At 27.2% G+C, this 17,082-nt stretch overlaps 2 protein-coding genes across 6 annotated transcripts; one reads left to right on the plus strand and one right to left on the minus strand.

Moving 5' to 3' along the window:
• Nucleotides 1–1,720: 1,720 nt before the first annotated feature.
• Nucleotides 1,721–12,353, minus strand: LOC123296737 (thioredoxin reductase 1, mitochondrial). Of its 5 annotated transcripts, none has more exons than XM_044878353.1 (5): nt 12,239–12,353; nt 3,956–4,307; nt 3,005–3,623; nt 2,371–2,729; nt 1,721–2,094 (listed from the first exon to the last, which is right to left on the minus strand). In XM_044878353.1, exons 1-5 carry the CDS (start codon nt 12,336–12,338, stop codon nt 1,965–1,967), a joined length of 1,560 nt encoding a protein of 519 aa, XP_044734288.1. In that variant the 5' UTR covers nt 12,339–12,353; the 3' UTR covers nt 1,721–1,964. The 5 variants fall into 5 exon arrangements, with proteins under 5 accessions (XP_044734288.1, XP_044734287.1, XP_044734285.1 ...); XM_044878352.1 differs by lacking the exon at nt 12,239–12,353 and adding an exon at nt 8,709–8,844; XM_044878350.1 differs by lacking the exon at nt 12,239–12,353 and adding an exon at nt 5,663–5,827.
• Nucleotides 5,869–14,564, plus strand: LOC123296738 (C-factor). The gene is made up of 5 exons (XM_044878356.1): nt 5,869–6,001; nt 7,817–7,868; nt 8,853–9,043; nt 9,760–9,897; nt 13,717–14,564. The coding sequence occupies exons 1-5, from the start codon at nt 5,876–5,878 to the stop codon at nt 13,939–13,941; spliced, it is 732 nt and encodes a 243-aa protein (XP_044734291.1). The 5' UTR covers nt 5,869–5,875; the 3' UTR covers nt 13,942–14,564.
• The last annotated feature ends 2,518 nt before the right edge of the window (nt 14,565–17,082 follow it).

A 17,082-nucleotide genomic window follows, 5' to 3' on the forward strand; every position in this document is an offset into this window, starting at 1 on the left:
ATTGTTTTAGTTGTAAATGTACTTGTAATTTTTTCGTTAAGCATTGATGATCATTACATGTTCTTATTCGACCATTTATTAACAATAATTTATGTGATATTTTCTCATTATTTTGGATGTTAGTTAAAAAAAATTCATGCGACATATTCATACGATTTTAGTTAAAAAATTTATATTCAACATTTCTCATATTACAATCATTTTCTTCTTTGATTTCACCTAGAAAACTTTCGTCAACCTGTCAGTTCATCTGTCAAATCTGACAGTAATGAAAATGGCGTGGCTTAAAAAATCACAGACTTATGTTTAATAATCTTATTAGAAAATAATAGTATATATAAGTCTGTGGTCCAAATGAACGCTAACGTTTGGCGTTAACTAACGAGCGTCAAATAGTTGAAGTTTAAATACTTTTTGGATTTGATTCCACCGAAATTATTTCCCAATTCCTTTTTATTTGCGAATGTATCTTAACAGTCATAAATTTAGTAACTTATAAATATGTTATTCAAGGGAGTAAAATGAGCGATTCTACGCGAGTATATTTTTAAAATCGCAGCGCCGCAATAGTAACAAAATGAACTTTTTATTAGGTCATCCAGTTGATCATTTTTCGTTTAAATTATGACTTGCATTAATATAACGTGTGTTTTTCATTTATAAACTTAGTGTAGTTTTCGTCAATAAACTTAATGTTTTTATATAAACTTATAAGTTAATTTAGTATAAAATAATTTTATCTAAGAATAATAACAGACTTTCATTCTGGATATTGCCGAAATTCCCAGCTTAACCATCCAAAGTTCCCTCCGGCTTAGTAATTTTCCATCCCTTTTTATTTGTTGTTATGCTTTAGGCAATTCATGTAAAATATTATTCACTGAACACATTCAGCTACACAGCAGTGTCTTTAAAGGCAATTTATTTGATTTTCTAAAAATTTTTTCGATTGTTAAAAGAAAGCAAAAATAATATATCCAAATATAGCCAATCTAAATTATTTAATCGTATTCAATCACTATAAATAGCATATAATGAACACTCATGGCGAAACCGTACATCTGTATAATATTCTATAAAAAGATTCCAATTAGAATCGGTAGTCTTCCTTCGTAGGATTGTAGGTACTTTTTTATTATATTAAGTGACGTTTTGATCGAAACAAAATCGAATCTTAATTTAAAATGAAAAGATCCTTATATTCAAAACAAACTCGTTAAAATAATTTTTTTAAATTAATAAGGGTTTTTAAAAACTGAAGGGTGGGGAATATTGCTAAACAAAATTGGCCTCAAATTTTCAAATTTGTCACTAAAACCCATACTTCATAACTACTTTCATTTGTCATATTTCAAAGTAAACACTGAACAAAAACAATCGAATTAGGGTAGAAATGTTGTTTGTATGAATTCCAACCTAGATTCATTTTCGGGCTTAATATTGGTCAATAATGGTATAGCAATAGTGGGCAATAAATAAATTAAAATTATTTGTGAAACAATGTATTTTCAAAAATATATAAACCTTTCAAGATTGATCCATCACATTTACAATTCTTATACTTAAGTACGTATAAAATAACAAGAAAATTATTCCACATTTTTTTTAAAATTATTTTTAAAAAATAGAGTGGAATGCACATTTTTTTAAATAATATTTTGTTTCATCATTCCATTTTTATTCAAAATGCTCCTAAATACTATAAAAAATTTGAAGTATTTTTATTTTATAAAATTAAATGTTAAAACGATATCAAAATAAGATTATTATAATTAATACAAAATGAACGTGGTAGTTGATATTGAAGGTGTTGGTGGGTGGTTGTTTTGGTGTTCAAATTTTTCTGTTTTCATTATTTTAATTAACTTTTACAAAAAAAACACAACAAACATTATCAATGAACTTCTGGTTTATGAAAAGGCTATTATTGTATTATTATTTAAAGCTAAAATCTCGAGTGTGGTTTAACTGCAACAACTTTGTGGGTTTGGGTCTTTTCCGGATCGTTTTGTGATGTTAACACGAGTAAATTCTTCAGCCACTGTGGGATGAATTCCTACTGTTTGCATGAGTGTTGTCATCGTTAGATTACATCTGAAAAAATATTAATTAATTGGTTAAGGTGGTGGGTGAAAAGTAAAATAATTGAAAAATTTATATATTATTTTTAGATATGCTAATTTTTAATATTACACAAAATATCAAAATAAAAGTAAATTCTGATTTAAACTTTCAACAAAATCGATCTATCTATCAATTTGATCTGAATGAGTCAGTCAGGAAGTATTATTTTATAAGGTTTATGTATCTAGCCAAATAATATCTTTTAATAATAATCTATCAATTTGATTTAATGAATGGAAAACTTACTTGACGGCTGCTGCAAAACCTTGAATCATTTCACCAGCTTGAGGCCCAATAATATGCATTCCCAATACTTTTTGATCGCCTTCTAAACTAGCAACAACTTTTAAATAACAATAGGCAATAGGCTTTTGTGGAATGAAAAATTCGGTTGGTTTATAATATGCATGGTATACTTCAATGTTATCAGCACCATATTTCTCAATAGCAGCTTCTTCACTAAGTCCCACACATCCATACTCTAAAGGTGTAAAAACTGTTGTGGCTACATTTTGATAATCCATTTGTAATGTTGAATTTCCAAATAATCGACGTGCAAGTAATTTACCAGCATGAATTGCAACTGGGGTTAATTCGGGTTTACCCTGAAAATAAAATAAATACATACATATATATATTTATTGAAATAATAGATTTTTTGCGTTAAATTTCTTAAGCAACATAATTTTATGCCTCACGGAAACCTTGTGCTCAACAAAGTTTCTAGAAAACAACAAATAAAGATTTTCCAAATATTTGGACTTAAGAATGCATTTAAGGAAACTAAAAAACCGATTAAGTGTGGTTAGCATTTTTCTTGAGAATTAATTGGGAGATTAACTAAAGAATTAAGATAATTTACAGGACTGATAATACTCACTAGTAATACATCTCCAACGGCGAAAACATTAGGAACATTCGTTTGTTCGTTAACTGCATCAATTTTATCTTGAACAGTTACAACACCAGCATTCTCCAAATTTAATTCTTTTGTAAGTGCTCGTCGACCGACAGCTAATAAAAGTGTGTCGAATGTATCAGTAAAACTTTCACCTTTATCATTACTCCATTCAACTTCTAATTTATTATCAGGTAATTTTTTCACAGACTTTGGAAGACAACGATGTAAAAACTTAACACCCTTATTTGTCATTGAATCTTCAATGATTTTCGCCATTTGTTGATCAAATCCACGTAAAAGGACTGATCGTACCATAACGGTAGCATCAAAACCTAAACCATTTAAAAATCCAGCACATTCTAATCCTATATAACCGGCTCCAACGACAAGTGTTTTTCCTGGAGCATTTTCAAGACTGAAGAGATCATCACTTGTGATACCATATTCAACTGCACCTGGGATTTCTGGATACCTTGGACGGCCACCAACTGCGATTAATATGTATTTACCAGTAACAGTTCTTTCGCCTTGCTTTGTCGTCGCTGTAAGTGTATGAGCATCTTTGAAGGTGGCATAACCGTTAATATATTCTACTTTTCTGCAAAAGAAAAATTATTATAAATATTCAGAAACATAAATTGAAACTTATAGCTTGTGTGAAGGTCCTTTGCAGTGTCAGGGCTCAAAATAAATCTAAATACTTTGATAAATGCATAAATGATCGTGGGCCACAAACAAACAAAAATCGTGTAATTCCTATTGACTAACAAAGGCTTTAATTCATGACAACTAATTTGGTATTTATAATTATCCATTATATTCCAAATAGAGTGGCCAGTCAGTGTATTGATTGGGGATTGTAAATAATTGCTAAAGAATTTAAAGACATAATTGTAAAGCGTGTTTACAAGGGAAATAGCTAATACTTACTTATCTCTAAGTTCTACTCTTGTAACCCAATTCACCGATTTAATATGATTTTGTACAGCTTCACGCATAGCGGCCCAATCATGTTTAACATTTTCAGCGTCTGGTATTTGCCATCCATAGGCTTTAGCATCTTCAACTGCTTCTCCCAGCAAAGCAGCTTGATGCATCAATTTTTTTGGTATACACCCAACATTTACACATGTACCACCTAAACCCCATTTTGTACCAATTGGAGTTGGTTTTACATAATCAAATACACATGCTTTTGCACCTAAAGCTGTTGCTTCTTTAGCTGCAGCTAATCCACCGGAACCACCACCAATAACAACTAAATCGTAGTCGTAAGCGTCACCTATGCAAAAAAAAAATAAAAAATTATTAACGGAGTATAGACAGAAAACTTTAAGTTGCAAGATAATATTTCCGAGGCGAAAATAAAGTGGAAATTGGAACCTTACTTTCAGCTTTAACTTTTTCTAGAAATCTTTCGAAACAACCACAAGTACAAATTGATGGTGAGCGGCAATAACTATCGAGACAGTGTGACCCTTCTAACACAGTTTGGACTCTTTTCGTATCACTATTTTTCAGGGGATTCTTAAATTTTTGTTTTCGGCGAGGCTGAGAGTATGGATCGCTCATATTTCAATCTCTTTTTGTCATTTATAAAAATTAAATAGATCCCATTTCCATTTATTTTTCCTAAATATGGAAATTAGTAAGAATTTAGTTCTGTTAACGCTGCTTTTGTAACAAAACAGTAATTTGACGCTGTAATTAGATACATCATAACGACATCACACATCTTTAAAAGGTAAATCACGATAAGATTCTGCAAATGAAATTTCGTTTGTATAAGGTGAGCGAATTGGGTTTAACCATTTTTAATTTGAAATAAAAGTAGAGATATCAATATAATTTCTTTTAAACATTGAATCATGGAATTTTAATTTAAAAATGATTTCATGTAAATAAAAGCCTTTTAACGAGGTAACAACAAAGCGATTATTTTTTTTTACAAATAATATAATTCATTTACACTTCTATATCATAAACCACACCAAACTGTTAAAATTTTTGGATGTAAGCATGATTAAAACTCCAAAGCGGCATTGCTTCAAAAAGTTGCTGATTCAAAAAGTTTTTTAACCAAAAGTGAGCATCGATTTTTTCTTGAAATTATGGATCTGCTTGAACCTAATTATTTTTTAGCGCCTCGGAAATTGTAATCTGGCTAATTCATATTCAACGCATACATAATTTTACCAAATTGGATAATTTGTGGTAATATAAAAAGAAACTGTAGGTATGATGCGATTTTAATTGAAATTGACTATATAGTTAAAATAATTACATGAGAATATTTTTTAAAACAATAAATTACGTAATAAATTGCTTAAAGCGTATTAAATGAATAATGTATTTAAAAAAAATTAGATATAAGTTATATGAGTAATTGAAGGAAAATCTCATTATTTTTAAAACGAGTAGAAAATTCTAACCACATACTATTATTCTTAATCAGATATAACTCGAGGATAAAATTAAGTAAATACAAGTGTTAAATTGTTACCATTTTCCTCACTTTCTATCATAATTTATAGTGCAAAGTATAAACGTATAATTTTGACAGACAACTAACCATTGAATCTGACGTAACACTAAAAACTAGTACATGAAAATAAAATGGTGTTTTTTCTTGCTTACCAAAACTATTGCTAATTTTTTTAGTTAATAAAACACTTGAAATTGACAAAAATCTTTGAAATTTTGTTGAACTATTCCGAAACGTGCCTTGCCGGAAACATAATAAACCAATAACCGCCATAGTACTTTCACCGATAAAATTAAAATTATAATTCACTATCTAGCCGAGCAGTGCTCATTAAAGTAATATTTTTCTCAGTGTAAAAATTCAAAATGAGTTCGATTTTAATAACCGGGTGTAATCGTGGAATTGGATTTGCATTAATTAAAAACTTAGTGCAAAAGTCAAACAATAGTACACAGTTAATAGCAACTTGTAGAAATATTAATAAAGCCGAGGTAAGAACGGTTCGTTTTACAAAATGAAAAATTTTTTTACATTACTAAAATTACGTGACTACTTACCAACTGGAGCCATTATTATGAATTAAAATAACTATAAATTAATTGAAATATTTTATTAATATTTAAATTTGTACTACAAATAATACTTTTTAAAATCACAATTTGATTAAAATACGTTTTGACTTCCTGTTTTAAAAGTTATACACTAAGAAGATTAATAAATATATTTCACTTCAAAGATGACGATCCTCTTTATGCTCGACGAGCCATCTGGTGAAGTATTATATAGATAGTAAAGAATTATAAAATGAGTGTGATTAATTTCCATTTCCATACTAATTAAAATGCTACGTCATAATTTTTATTAGAAAAAAGAGATAGACGATGACTAGCAAAAATTTTAGATTTTACTAGATAATATTATGAAATAGTTCAATTATTCATGCAATTTTGTATATTATTTTAAATATGCTTTGCACGATTCTAATGCTGTTGGTCATCTTTTTTTACCGCCAATTTGTTTTAGAAACAAATTGAATGCAAACTAAATTTAAACAATCGGCAAATAAGCAATTACCAAAACAAACCGCGATTGTAGTATATAACTATACACGCCACACAACTTCCGTGTACAAACTATAATAATGATTTATGGGTAATAATCCAAGAATCTGCATTGGATGATGTCATTCTTTGTAAATTTTTTAATAAAAGTTGTTAGAATAATATCCTATTTACTTTTTTTTAAATTCTCTTTAATTAATATCCTTCCTCTAAATTTGCTTGATTTTAGTTTTTTTTTTTTTTTTTATCCCTTTTAAAGTGTGGGTTTGATACACATATCAAAATATAGATCTTATGAGGTTTCAGTCTGAAGTTCCCAAAACGGTACATTTTCACTAAATCTTATTCATAGTGATCAAAAGCGTTCCCATCCAGTATGCAGGATGGAGGATACGCCGTCCTTGATATCGTTCATACTTAAAAGTATACACACAAATACTCATTCTACAGGACTGAACGTTCCCGCCAAAATGTATCTGGTACTAATCATACTGATTCTAAACAGTTCGTTTATGTTTATTTTTCTATTTTTTGGTTATCATGTCTTTTAATTAACCAATTCATTTTAAAAACTAAGATTCATTTCATTTTTATTATGTTGACCTTTTTTGATAGTTCATTAGAAACATTTGCGTTTGATATAAAGAGTTGTTCGAAAAGATGTTGCTGTGGTCTTTTTGAATCTTTATTCAGACTGTGTATCCCTCAAGGTATGATAACTATGCTGCGACTGACGCAGTATACTGCTACTATGAAATCTAATGCAAGCGTTGCCTTAGTTGCGTAACAGCGTGTGCCAGACGCTTGCGTCTGCCCCAGCATAGGAATCATACCTTTAATGTTACTAAAAATATAGTTGTTAAGTTAGATAGTTTTTAGCCCTTTAATAAAATTAATTGACAAAATTAAAATATTCAGACTTGCTTTTAAAGAAATTTGAAAAAGATCGATCCTTTTTTTGACTCTCATTAAAGTCCTTCGAAAATAGATTTTTTGACATCGAAAACAATTCACCTGTAGATACTTTACACTATTTTGAGTCATGCGTTGTACTTGTAAAATATATTTTTTTTAAACTTCTAAAATTATAAGTATTATTTTTAACAAAATAATTTTTGTTATAAATAGAAAAATTAAATTTTTGTGTCAATTGCATTGATAATTACATTATAATTGTAGCCTTGGCATACATTGTTTTAAAAAAATAGTCTAAACAAAAGATTTTAATTTTTGATTTCTTTTCAGGAACTAAGAAAGTTACAAGAGGCGAACTCTAATGTTCACATTTTAGAACTAGGTAATATTGAATAATTAAATTATTGTTTATTTTTTTATTTTCTTGAGAAAATATAACATACTTATAATCGAGTGAGAATTATTTGTAATTTTGAGAAAACGGTACGGTTTTTTGTAAGCCTGACAGCGATAAGTTTATGTATCGTACATTTTTGTTGGACAGAGAACGTCACACACTGGATTCTGCCCGTTTCACTGAGACAGATTATGATTCAAGTCAGATTATGTGTCTTATTTAATGTAATTAGTAATTAAAAGTAAAGAACTTTTCCGCATCGTCGAACGTGAACAACACTTTTTTCAAGGTCGAATTGTGTTTTTATCCAATTGGTAAAATAGTTTATTTTTACTGCTGATTTCAAGAATGTAATATCTATGTAATAAAAAATTAATTTTATTAATGTATTTACTTATATTATGCACATCAGAAAATATAATCCAAAGTTCTAACAAATTTAAATGTGGATAATTTTAATTAATTTTTCATAAAAAAATAAATAAAACATAGAACTCTCAATTTTAAAAGGCGTCCCCGCTGAATACCTTTACGAGTGTCGATCGGCGTAACATCTAAAAATTTTTTTTACTTATCCGTTATCAGACTTTTGCTATCCAACTTTACGACTATGTATCTCGAAAATGAAGTTTTAGACCATATGTTCAAATAAAGTTTTTTGCTTCTTTTGATCCAAACGAAGTTTATGTATTATTGAATCGTTCTGTATAATAATCATTGGATTAATGACGTCAAAAACGTAATATATTCGTAATAAATTTCGAGTATCTCTCCATTACTGATTACCACAAAAAAAAAACACAATTTAAAACTTGAATTAATTACCTTCGATAGATTGCTTAACTAAAGCACTGGAAGTTTCAATTTTATTTTCCGAACTTTCGACAACATGTTTATTTTTTTTACCGCCACATTTAAACAAAAAACAACCAGACTTATTATCCATTGTTTGTGTTTTCTTTTACTTAGATCTAAATAAATTTGAAAATTATCAAGATTTTTCCAAAAATGTTGAACGTATCGTCCAGGACAAAGGTTTAAATGTTTTAATAAACAATGCTGGAATATCAACAAAATTTACTAGACTTAATTTAGTTAAAGTCGATCAATTGGTAGATAGTTTAACAACAAATACAGTTGCACCGATAATTTTAACTAAGGTAATTCATGACGTATTTGCAACAGTAAAACTTGCTTGCTCATTTTATTTATTTCACGCATTTTATAAACAGAATTTTAAACCCCTAAAACATAATTTGAGAAGGGGTAGAAAGGGCTACTCAAAGTTCCCATCATGATACTTGAAAAAAATGCAATTACAATAAGGAAGTGGCATTTTTGGCCTCCTCCACCCACCGCCAACAGTTGAGTTGTTGTTAGGTAATAACTTTTTGAGTCATACATAATGAGAAAACGACAAGCGACCTGGACACTTGAAACCGAAGATTCTAGAAACATTATTAGAAATATTGGTTTGTTATTCATATCTTTTCTTAGATGGTAAGATAGGACCTGGTAAAAATAAAATTTATACAATATTTCGGAATGGATTTTACATCTAGATAAAACTAGCCTGCTTCCTGAAGTTCAATTCAAATTTCCATTGGTTTAATTTGATGAGTAATATTAATAGTTTTAAATTTTAAAAAACGCAAAATTAGTCAAGTTTTACTGTCGCGATACATATAATATCATTTTTTTTATTAATTTGACTATGATTAAAAAAATAATTAATTTTACTAATCTAATCTGGCATTGTTTGAATTACTATAATTAACTATATGCGTGACTTTTTAGAATGCCACGCATATTTGTATTTGAAAATTTCTATTATCGGATATTGATTTCTAATCTTAAATTATTTTTCTGATTTTAGACTTTACTACCACTACTACAAAAAGCAGCCAAGATTGATCCAGCCAATAACAAATCAAAAATTATTAATATGAGTTCAATATTAGGTTCAATATCTCTAAATGATGCCGGTGGATTTTATCCTTATCGATGTGCAAAGGTATGTTATATTAAAATTCTCACTCGCATTATTATTTCAAAATTTAATTTAGTTGATTAAGACTACTTCAATACAGATAGGGTGTTTCACAATTCTACCACTTAAATTTAACTATTATTCATTTTCGAGACATAGATATAGCGTACCTTATCGAGAGTGAATATTTATTCGGTCAATTTATACTTTTTGTCATTACCCAAAATCTCAAAATAAAGGCACGAAGAAGTTACTTATAATTTGAGTTATTCACATAGAACAGGAGTAGCGGATTTGACTACGTCCTAACCGGATATCTAATGGCCTCGGGTTCGAGTCCGGACTTCTGTGTAATTTTTTCATTTCTATTTGTTCAAATGAAAATGCGTAATGTGCGTTTTCCATTGAAGTTTACAGTCTCACCCTCATATATTAAGTGGTATAACGTATTGAAATGGCAAAAGATGTTAAAAGTATCATATATGAGGGACTTTGACCATATAAGTACAAAAAAATTTGAAATAAATATAAAAAATTTAGTTTTAAATTGAATCAAAATTATTTAACAAATATTTTTATTCAAATGAAAATCGTACCTTAGAAACTATTGGGTGCGGAAACTTGTTTTGTTCTGTAAGAGAAATTTATAGAATTCTTTACGTTATTGTAGCCCATAACATGAATCGGCTAAAAAGGATGTACAAAAATAGAAAAAATGATATCTTAATTTATTAAAAAGACAGCAACAACGTATATTTTTTTTATTAAAAAGCTTAGGCTTAGAGGAAATAAAATAATAAAATATAGTCGTTATATCAATTCAAATATATCTAAACAGTTAGAAGTTTCAATTCTTCCCAATGATCCATCTTGAGATTCTTTTGTGCTAAATAATGTATTAGTAAAAATATCTCTTCATAAGCGCGGCTATATGATTTTTTACTTAATACTTTCATTTAATTTATAATTAGCTTTTAATTCACAAATAATCAGATAATAAAGTAGTGTGACCCGAACATTCACACGTTTTGGTCACAATCATGGCCGTTAAACTGAAATAACGTTTTGATTGAATTAAAAATAGCTTTACTGTTTATTTTAACGAGACAAGTGCAATAACACACATTATAAAATAAATTTAAAAATACCTTCTTCAGACATTTGTATGATATTAAAATTTTCTAGCACCTTTTCCGTTCAAATAATTATTTTGTATCCCTTAAAATCCTACAGAATTTTCTTTTTATACTACATATTATAAATAAATATTTAAAATATATAATTAATATTTAAATAATAAGTAAACTACAACATTGTTTTACTAATGACCTCAGCAAATATTTACTTTATTTAATAACTAATCAAATATTTTGAATAAATAAAGCTTAATATAATTCATTTTTATTTCATAATATTATTAATTTTCTAATTTTAATTGTAACAAAAAAAAATCGGTCAAGTTTAGATTTATTATAAGTTAAACAATTGAAATTGAATACCCGCGTTTACTTGTGCATTAAGCTCTTGGTAATAAAGTTTTAAATAAAAGCTGTTTTATTTTCAAATAACATGATCTAGAATCTGGAGGTATTGAGGTATTGTAAAGATAATAAATTCAAAAAAAGTAGAAATTTAGACTTCAAATCTAGGTACTGGGAATCCTTCTTGTTATTATTATTAAAATTGCTATATTTTCCAAAATAAATGCTAAACATTCATTTGCGAATACTCTTACTGTTTTTAATAAGTTTCGACAATAGAAGGATTAAAGTAATATTAAAGGGAATCGAATCAACTAATTTTAACTTACACAATTTCAAATTAAAATCTATTTTACAAGTTCTGTAGCAAGGCGAGCGGGAAACACAAAAATTTTTTTATATTCTAGTTAGTTTACGTTTTATAATTATTGAAAAAATATATTGTTATCGTGTGGGAAACTTATAATATATTTCAAAATATCAAGTTTGTGCGTCAACGTTAAATGATTATTTTCTATATTAATTAATAAAAACCACAGTATTCCCTGTTATCTAAAGCATTAATAATGAAATTAGTAGTAACCGATAAATATTGCGAATTTGATTAGTAACAACGTTCGCTGATACAATTTGTAATTAAAATAACATAAGTAAATTGAAAAAATAATACGAAAGTGATAATCATTTTTCAATTCTAAACCGGCTGTTTTAAATTTATTTATAGACTTCATTTGTTTATATAATACAAAATTTTTCATATTAGTATAAACAAATGATTGATACAACTGAAAATTTCTAAGAAAATATGACTTTCCAAATGAAAAATACAATAAAACAAAATAATAAAATTCGCTATGACATAACCTCAAAATAAATGTTTGTACCTTTATTTTGTGTATTTTGTCCATTATTTTCACGTAAAATACCATATAACTTATTATGAACTGCCCAAAATTCGTCTGGAATATAATATTTTCCTGACATTTCTATTTACAATAAATAATATTTATAAATTTTTATCACATGCATATAACACCACTATCACTCTTTGTAGCTTTATTTTTATTAATAAAAAATTTATTAACTAAATACGAATTTATAAGTACATTTAAAAATTTCTTGTAATAATTGTTCGTACAAAAAAAATTATTATTTACATGAAACTAAAAACAATTTTAAATTATAGATATAAACTTTCATAATTTGAACCTCAATTATTATCATTTATGAAAATTGAAAAGACATAAAATCAGCCTATTTATATGTAATTTCTTTTAAATTCAATATGCAAAAATTATAAGTTCTCTTATCATATATCTTTTTGTATTTGTATAGAAATTAATTGGGAATTGATAAAGTATTTAAAGATGGTTAATAATTTATTAGATGCAATGGGTCATGGTTACCTCCGTTTACATTAGTAACATAGGTACTATAATAAACTATATTCCTACCTTTTTATTTTTCTAAGACTTAATTAATAAAAATTGAGTAATTTCTAAAAATTATTCTATAATAATCCAAAAAAACTAAAGTTTACAAATTTATAGGATTTCTGAAAGTAATTTTAGATTGTTTTTGGAACTTGTTGAAATTTTTTTATAAACCGCTTTATTTTTACGGATAGATACAAACTACAAACATAGGTAAATTTTATCAAAGAAAGTAAAAAATAATGTTATTGATTTATAGCATGTGTAACGGTGTGGGGAAAAACAGATGTTTTATAATAAATGATTTTAAAATATTTGAAGAATATAATCTTTTATAATCAGGTCCGTCTTTGAAGGTATGCTCGTGAAAATAAGCCCAATGATCCACACTTTCATTTTTCATATAAAAGTGTTGTTGTCAGGGCTTTACCTAGCAGAGATGAGTAAAAATTTCAAACGAAAAATTTAATAATATCAGTTGAACAAATTCACGAAAATGTATATTATTCTATTCTATTTTTCACGAATTACCTATTTTGTTTTGACCGTTTTGATAATAAAAGGCTCTTATTTTTGACATTGAATGAATGCAACAAGAAAAATAAAAAATTAAAATAATAAATATAAGAATTCTGATAAATTTTGATGTTCTTACACGGGTATGATCAAGATTAAGCTCAAAAATGACTTCCAACTTCTTTCTTTAACTAGATTTATTAGCTGAACTTCAAGAGTTAAGAGCTCGCGTGTGTTGATTTAATCATATACTTGCTGTTAAATCATTAAAGGATAATTTAATTTGTTATCGCTGTTTATCTTAATGTGCCATCTTCTCTGCTGCTGTGGTCGTTTTCTTATGTATCTAGATCTTATTTATTATTGTTTTAATCTGATATTTTGAGTGAAATTAATAAAATATTTGTTTTTAGACAGCTTTAAATGCTGCCACAAAATCCATGAGTGTTGACCTCAAAAGTGATGGCATTATAGCTGTAAGTTTACATCCAGGATGGGTAAAGACGGATATGGGTGGAAAAAATGCACCGTTAGAAGTAGATACGTCGGCTCAGGGTATTATTAATATCATGGAAACAATTACGGAGAAAGACAGTGGAAAATTTTTACAATATGATGGTAAGACATTGGCTTGGTAATTTATAAGAATATTTGTTTTAACTGGGTACAGACTGGATTGAATAAAAGCCAACAACGCTTGATATACCTCATTAATGCTATTAAATGTTCATTAAAAATCGACAAGATTCTTATATGGAATACTGCATAGAGGAAGATGTTTTTAAGAAAAATCCGAATAAGGTATTAACTATGGTTAGAAATACTTCGATTAAAAACACATGGATAAAATGGCGACTATTACGAAGATCTTCTATCCAGTACTCTATATATGGACCTTGGATGAGAATCTCATTTCATTTGTACAATTTTAGTACATCGTTCTTGTTTTATTTGACAATTCAGCTCTTACATACTCTATTTGTTTTGATTTTACTCGACTGGGCAACGCATATGAGGGCAATGTGTTTATTTACAAACATTAAATCAAATCACAATCATAGACATTATAGGATCAATGTCTATTATCATCACAATTCAATACATTCAAATCAAAATTACCTGATCGCACAACTTACAATACTGCTACTGTACAGCTTCCGAGCACAAAAAGTCCATTTTAGGGCTTTGTTCATCCAGTCTGTGCCTAGATATACCCAAAGATATTATTAGCAATAAATATATATTTATACGTAATGTTGTAAAGCACTTTTGAATAAATATTTTGTTACTTCTGAAGATTGATACTTTTTATTAAGGCAAGATCCCCTGGACTCCCACTCCCAAATAAAACAAAATAATTTATGTACATATTCTTTTTTATTTAAATGCTACAAAACATGATAAATTGTTTAACAATGAAAATAAATGTTTAGGCACATTGGCTATAATGATATATAACTATTGTATAAATTATTAACAAGGAATTCAAAAAAGGCCACTGACGGTTAAAAAACATAAGAATGTGTATTTTAGGTTTGGTTTAGATTGCAAAAAATTTGATCGGCGATTTGATTCGTTTTCACATAAAACGAAAGTTTATAGCTGACCCAAAATTGAAGAAATAGATTCGAATACGATTCCCTCTCGAAAATTAAATTAATAAAAAAATAAAAAATATTAGATATGAGTGTATTATATTGCAATAAAGGTTTGCATTTCAGAAAGAGTACTTTTTGGAACTTAGTAAAAGATATAAAATCGAATCTAAAATCTTTTGTAAATCGATTGATAAACAATTTCTATTAGCCAAGAGAATGAAGTTGAGCAAACAAATGAATTTTACTGTACTTGTTCCAAAATGTACTTTTTTCTATTGTGTTTTTGAAAGCAAAAAAAAATTACTATTTTTAATTTTATGCTAAATTTACTGTTTAAAAATTATTTTAGCGAACAATCGAAAGCATAGTAAATGATTTTTTTTATAATCTAAACCGAGCCTTATCAAAGTTTTTGTAACATCAAAATTTCTATTTTTTTTGTAAACGACGACATAGTATTACGCCCTTATAGTACAATTTAATTAATAAAAACGAATAAACTAATATAATATATATATTCAAAAAATTAACTTATAACGAACTGAAGTATAAACTAAATAATTAAATTAACGGTTCCTTTCAATTCAACGTAAGCGACATTGGAAAATGGAAACTATTAAAAAAATATTTTTGTTTTGAATACAAATCTGTATTTGGTGAGTGATTTTGTTGATTATATGAAAGATTCCTGAATAAAAAATTACGTCTTCGTTAGTTCCTTACATTGATTTGAAAGGGCCTTTCATTCTGTACAGTAATAATAGCATTTGTACACTGAAATTATAAAATTTTTCTGATTATATTGATTTTTTCATTAAATATTAAATATTTTTCATGTCATTTTTTTTGAGTTGCAGTACTTACGTCAAGTTATTATAAGAATATTATTATATTGAAAATTCTTCGAAATAAATTATTTTTGTTATAATATCTAACAAAAATTAAAAATTATGTCTGCTTTCTAAATCTTTTAGTTAATAAATCTTTCCATAGGTTGTATACGCATATTATTTGCGTACAGGCAGTTATGAATGCGACAGGAACACCTTCAGATCATACTTTCTTGGCATTCTAAGGAAAAAACATTTTAGTTGCTGTGAAAAGGTCTATCAAATATTAAAAGTTGTCATTCGCTAGTATTCTAAGATACCAAAAAATCACCCATTAAAAGTTTATCGACTTAGATAAATAAATTGAGTTCAAATCGATAGACGTCTCTATTAAACTTGAAAATATACATTGTACAAGATTTTTGGTTTCATCACACTTAAAACCAATTACAAATTGAATTTTCCATTTTTGCCATTTATTTTGGGCATATTAATATACTGTCAACAAATTTGATAGCTGTGTCATTAATTATTATGCCTAAAATAAACCCGTTTTTAGTTTTTCCTAATATTTTTGAATAACGTGAGTTAATATTCTTTGGCGATAAAAGAAAACAAAAAATCCTACCCAATATAATAACTTTCATACTAAAAGATATCTATGGAGTTGAAAAACAACCAAAATTTCATTCTTTTAAAAAAAGTAATTTTAAAGTATAATCGACCATATTCTTAGTATAAAAATGAATAAATTTTCCAAAAATGAGGTACAAATATTGTTTCAAAAAGGAAATATAAAAAATATTTTTGTTTTTCTACAAATATCTATTTGTGAAAATTAAATTAAGAAAGAAATATACTACAACACGATAATACTATGACGGTATGTATTGGCTTGCAAATTTAAAATAATATCGAAAAGTTAAGTAAATAGCTAGGATGAAAAACAGGGGATAATTTAAAAAATTTGAAATTTATAGAAACAGTACACGTATAGTATTAAATATTAACAATGAATATGTAGCTCCACTTATTTTTAAATATTTTAAGATTAACTAGAGATGTTACAGACAAGAAACGTACAAGCAGTAAATTTTTTTTATAAATAACATGCATGATATTTTTTATAAGTCTAATTCTTTTGACTATAAACGTATAATACAAAAAAGTTTGTATAAATTTATTATAAAAATATGAAATCATTTTCAAATAATTTTTTTTGAGCAATAATTTTGACTCGTTATCTTAAACATAGAGATCGTGCAAATTTAGAGTTTCAGCAACTTGACTCAATTTTTTTAATAAAATTAATTTTTCTTAAGTTAAATTAAATTGTGTATGAATATTTTAA

This window comes from Chrysoperla carnea, chromosome 3 (genome assembly GCF_905475395.1).
Source record: "Chrysoperla carnea chromosome 3, inChrCarn1.1, whole genome shotgun sequence".
Classification (NCBI taxonomy): domain Eukaryota; kingdom Metazoa; phylum Arthropoda; class Insecta; order Neuroptera; family Chrysopidae; genus Chrysoperla; species Chrysoperla carnea.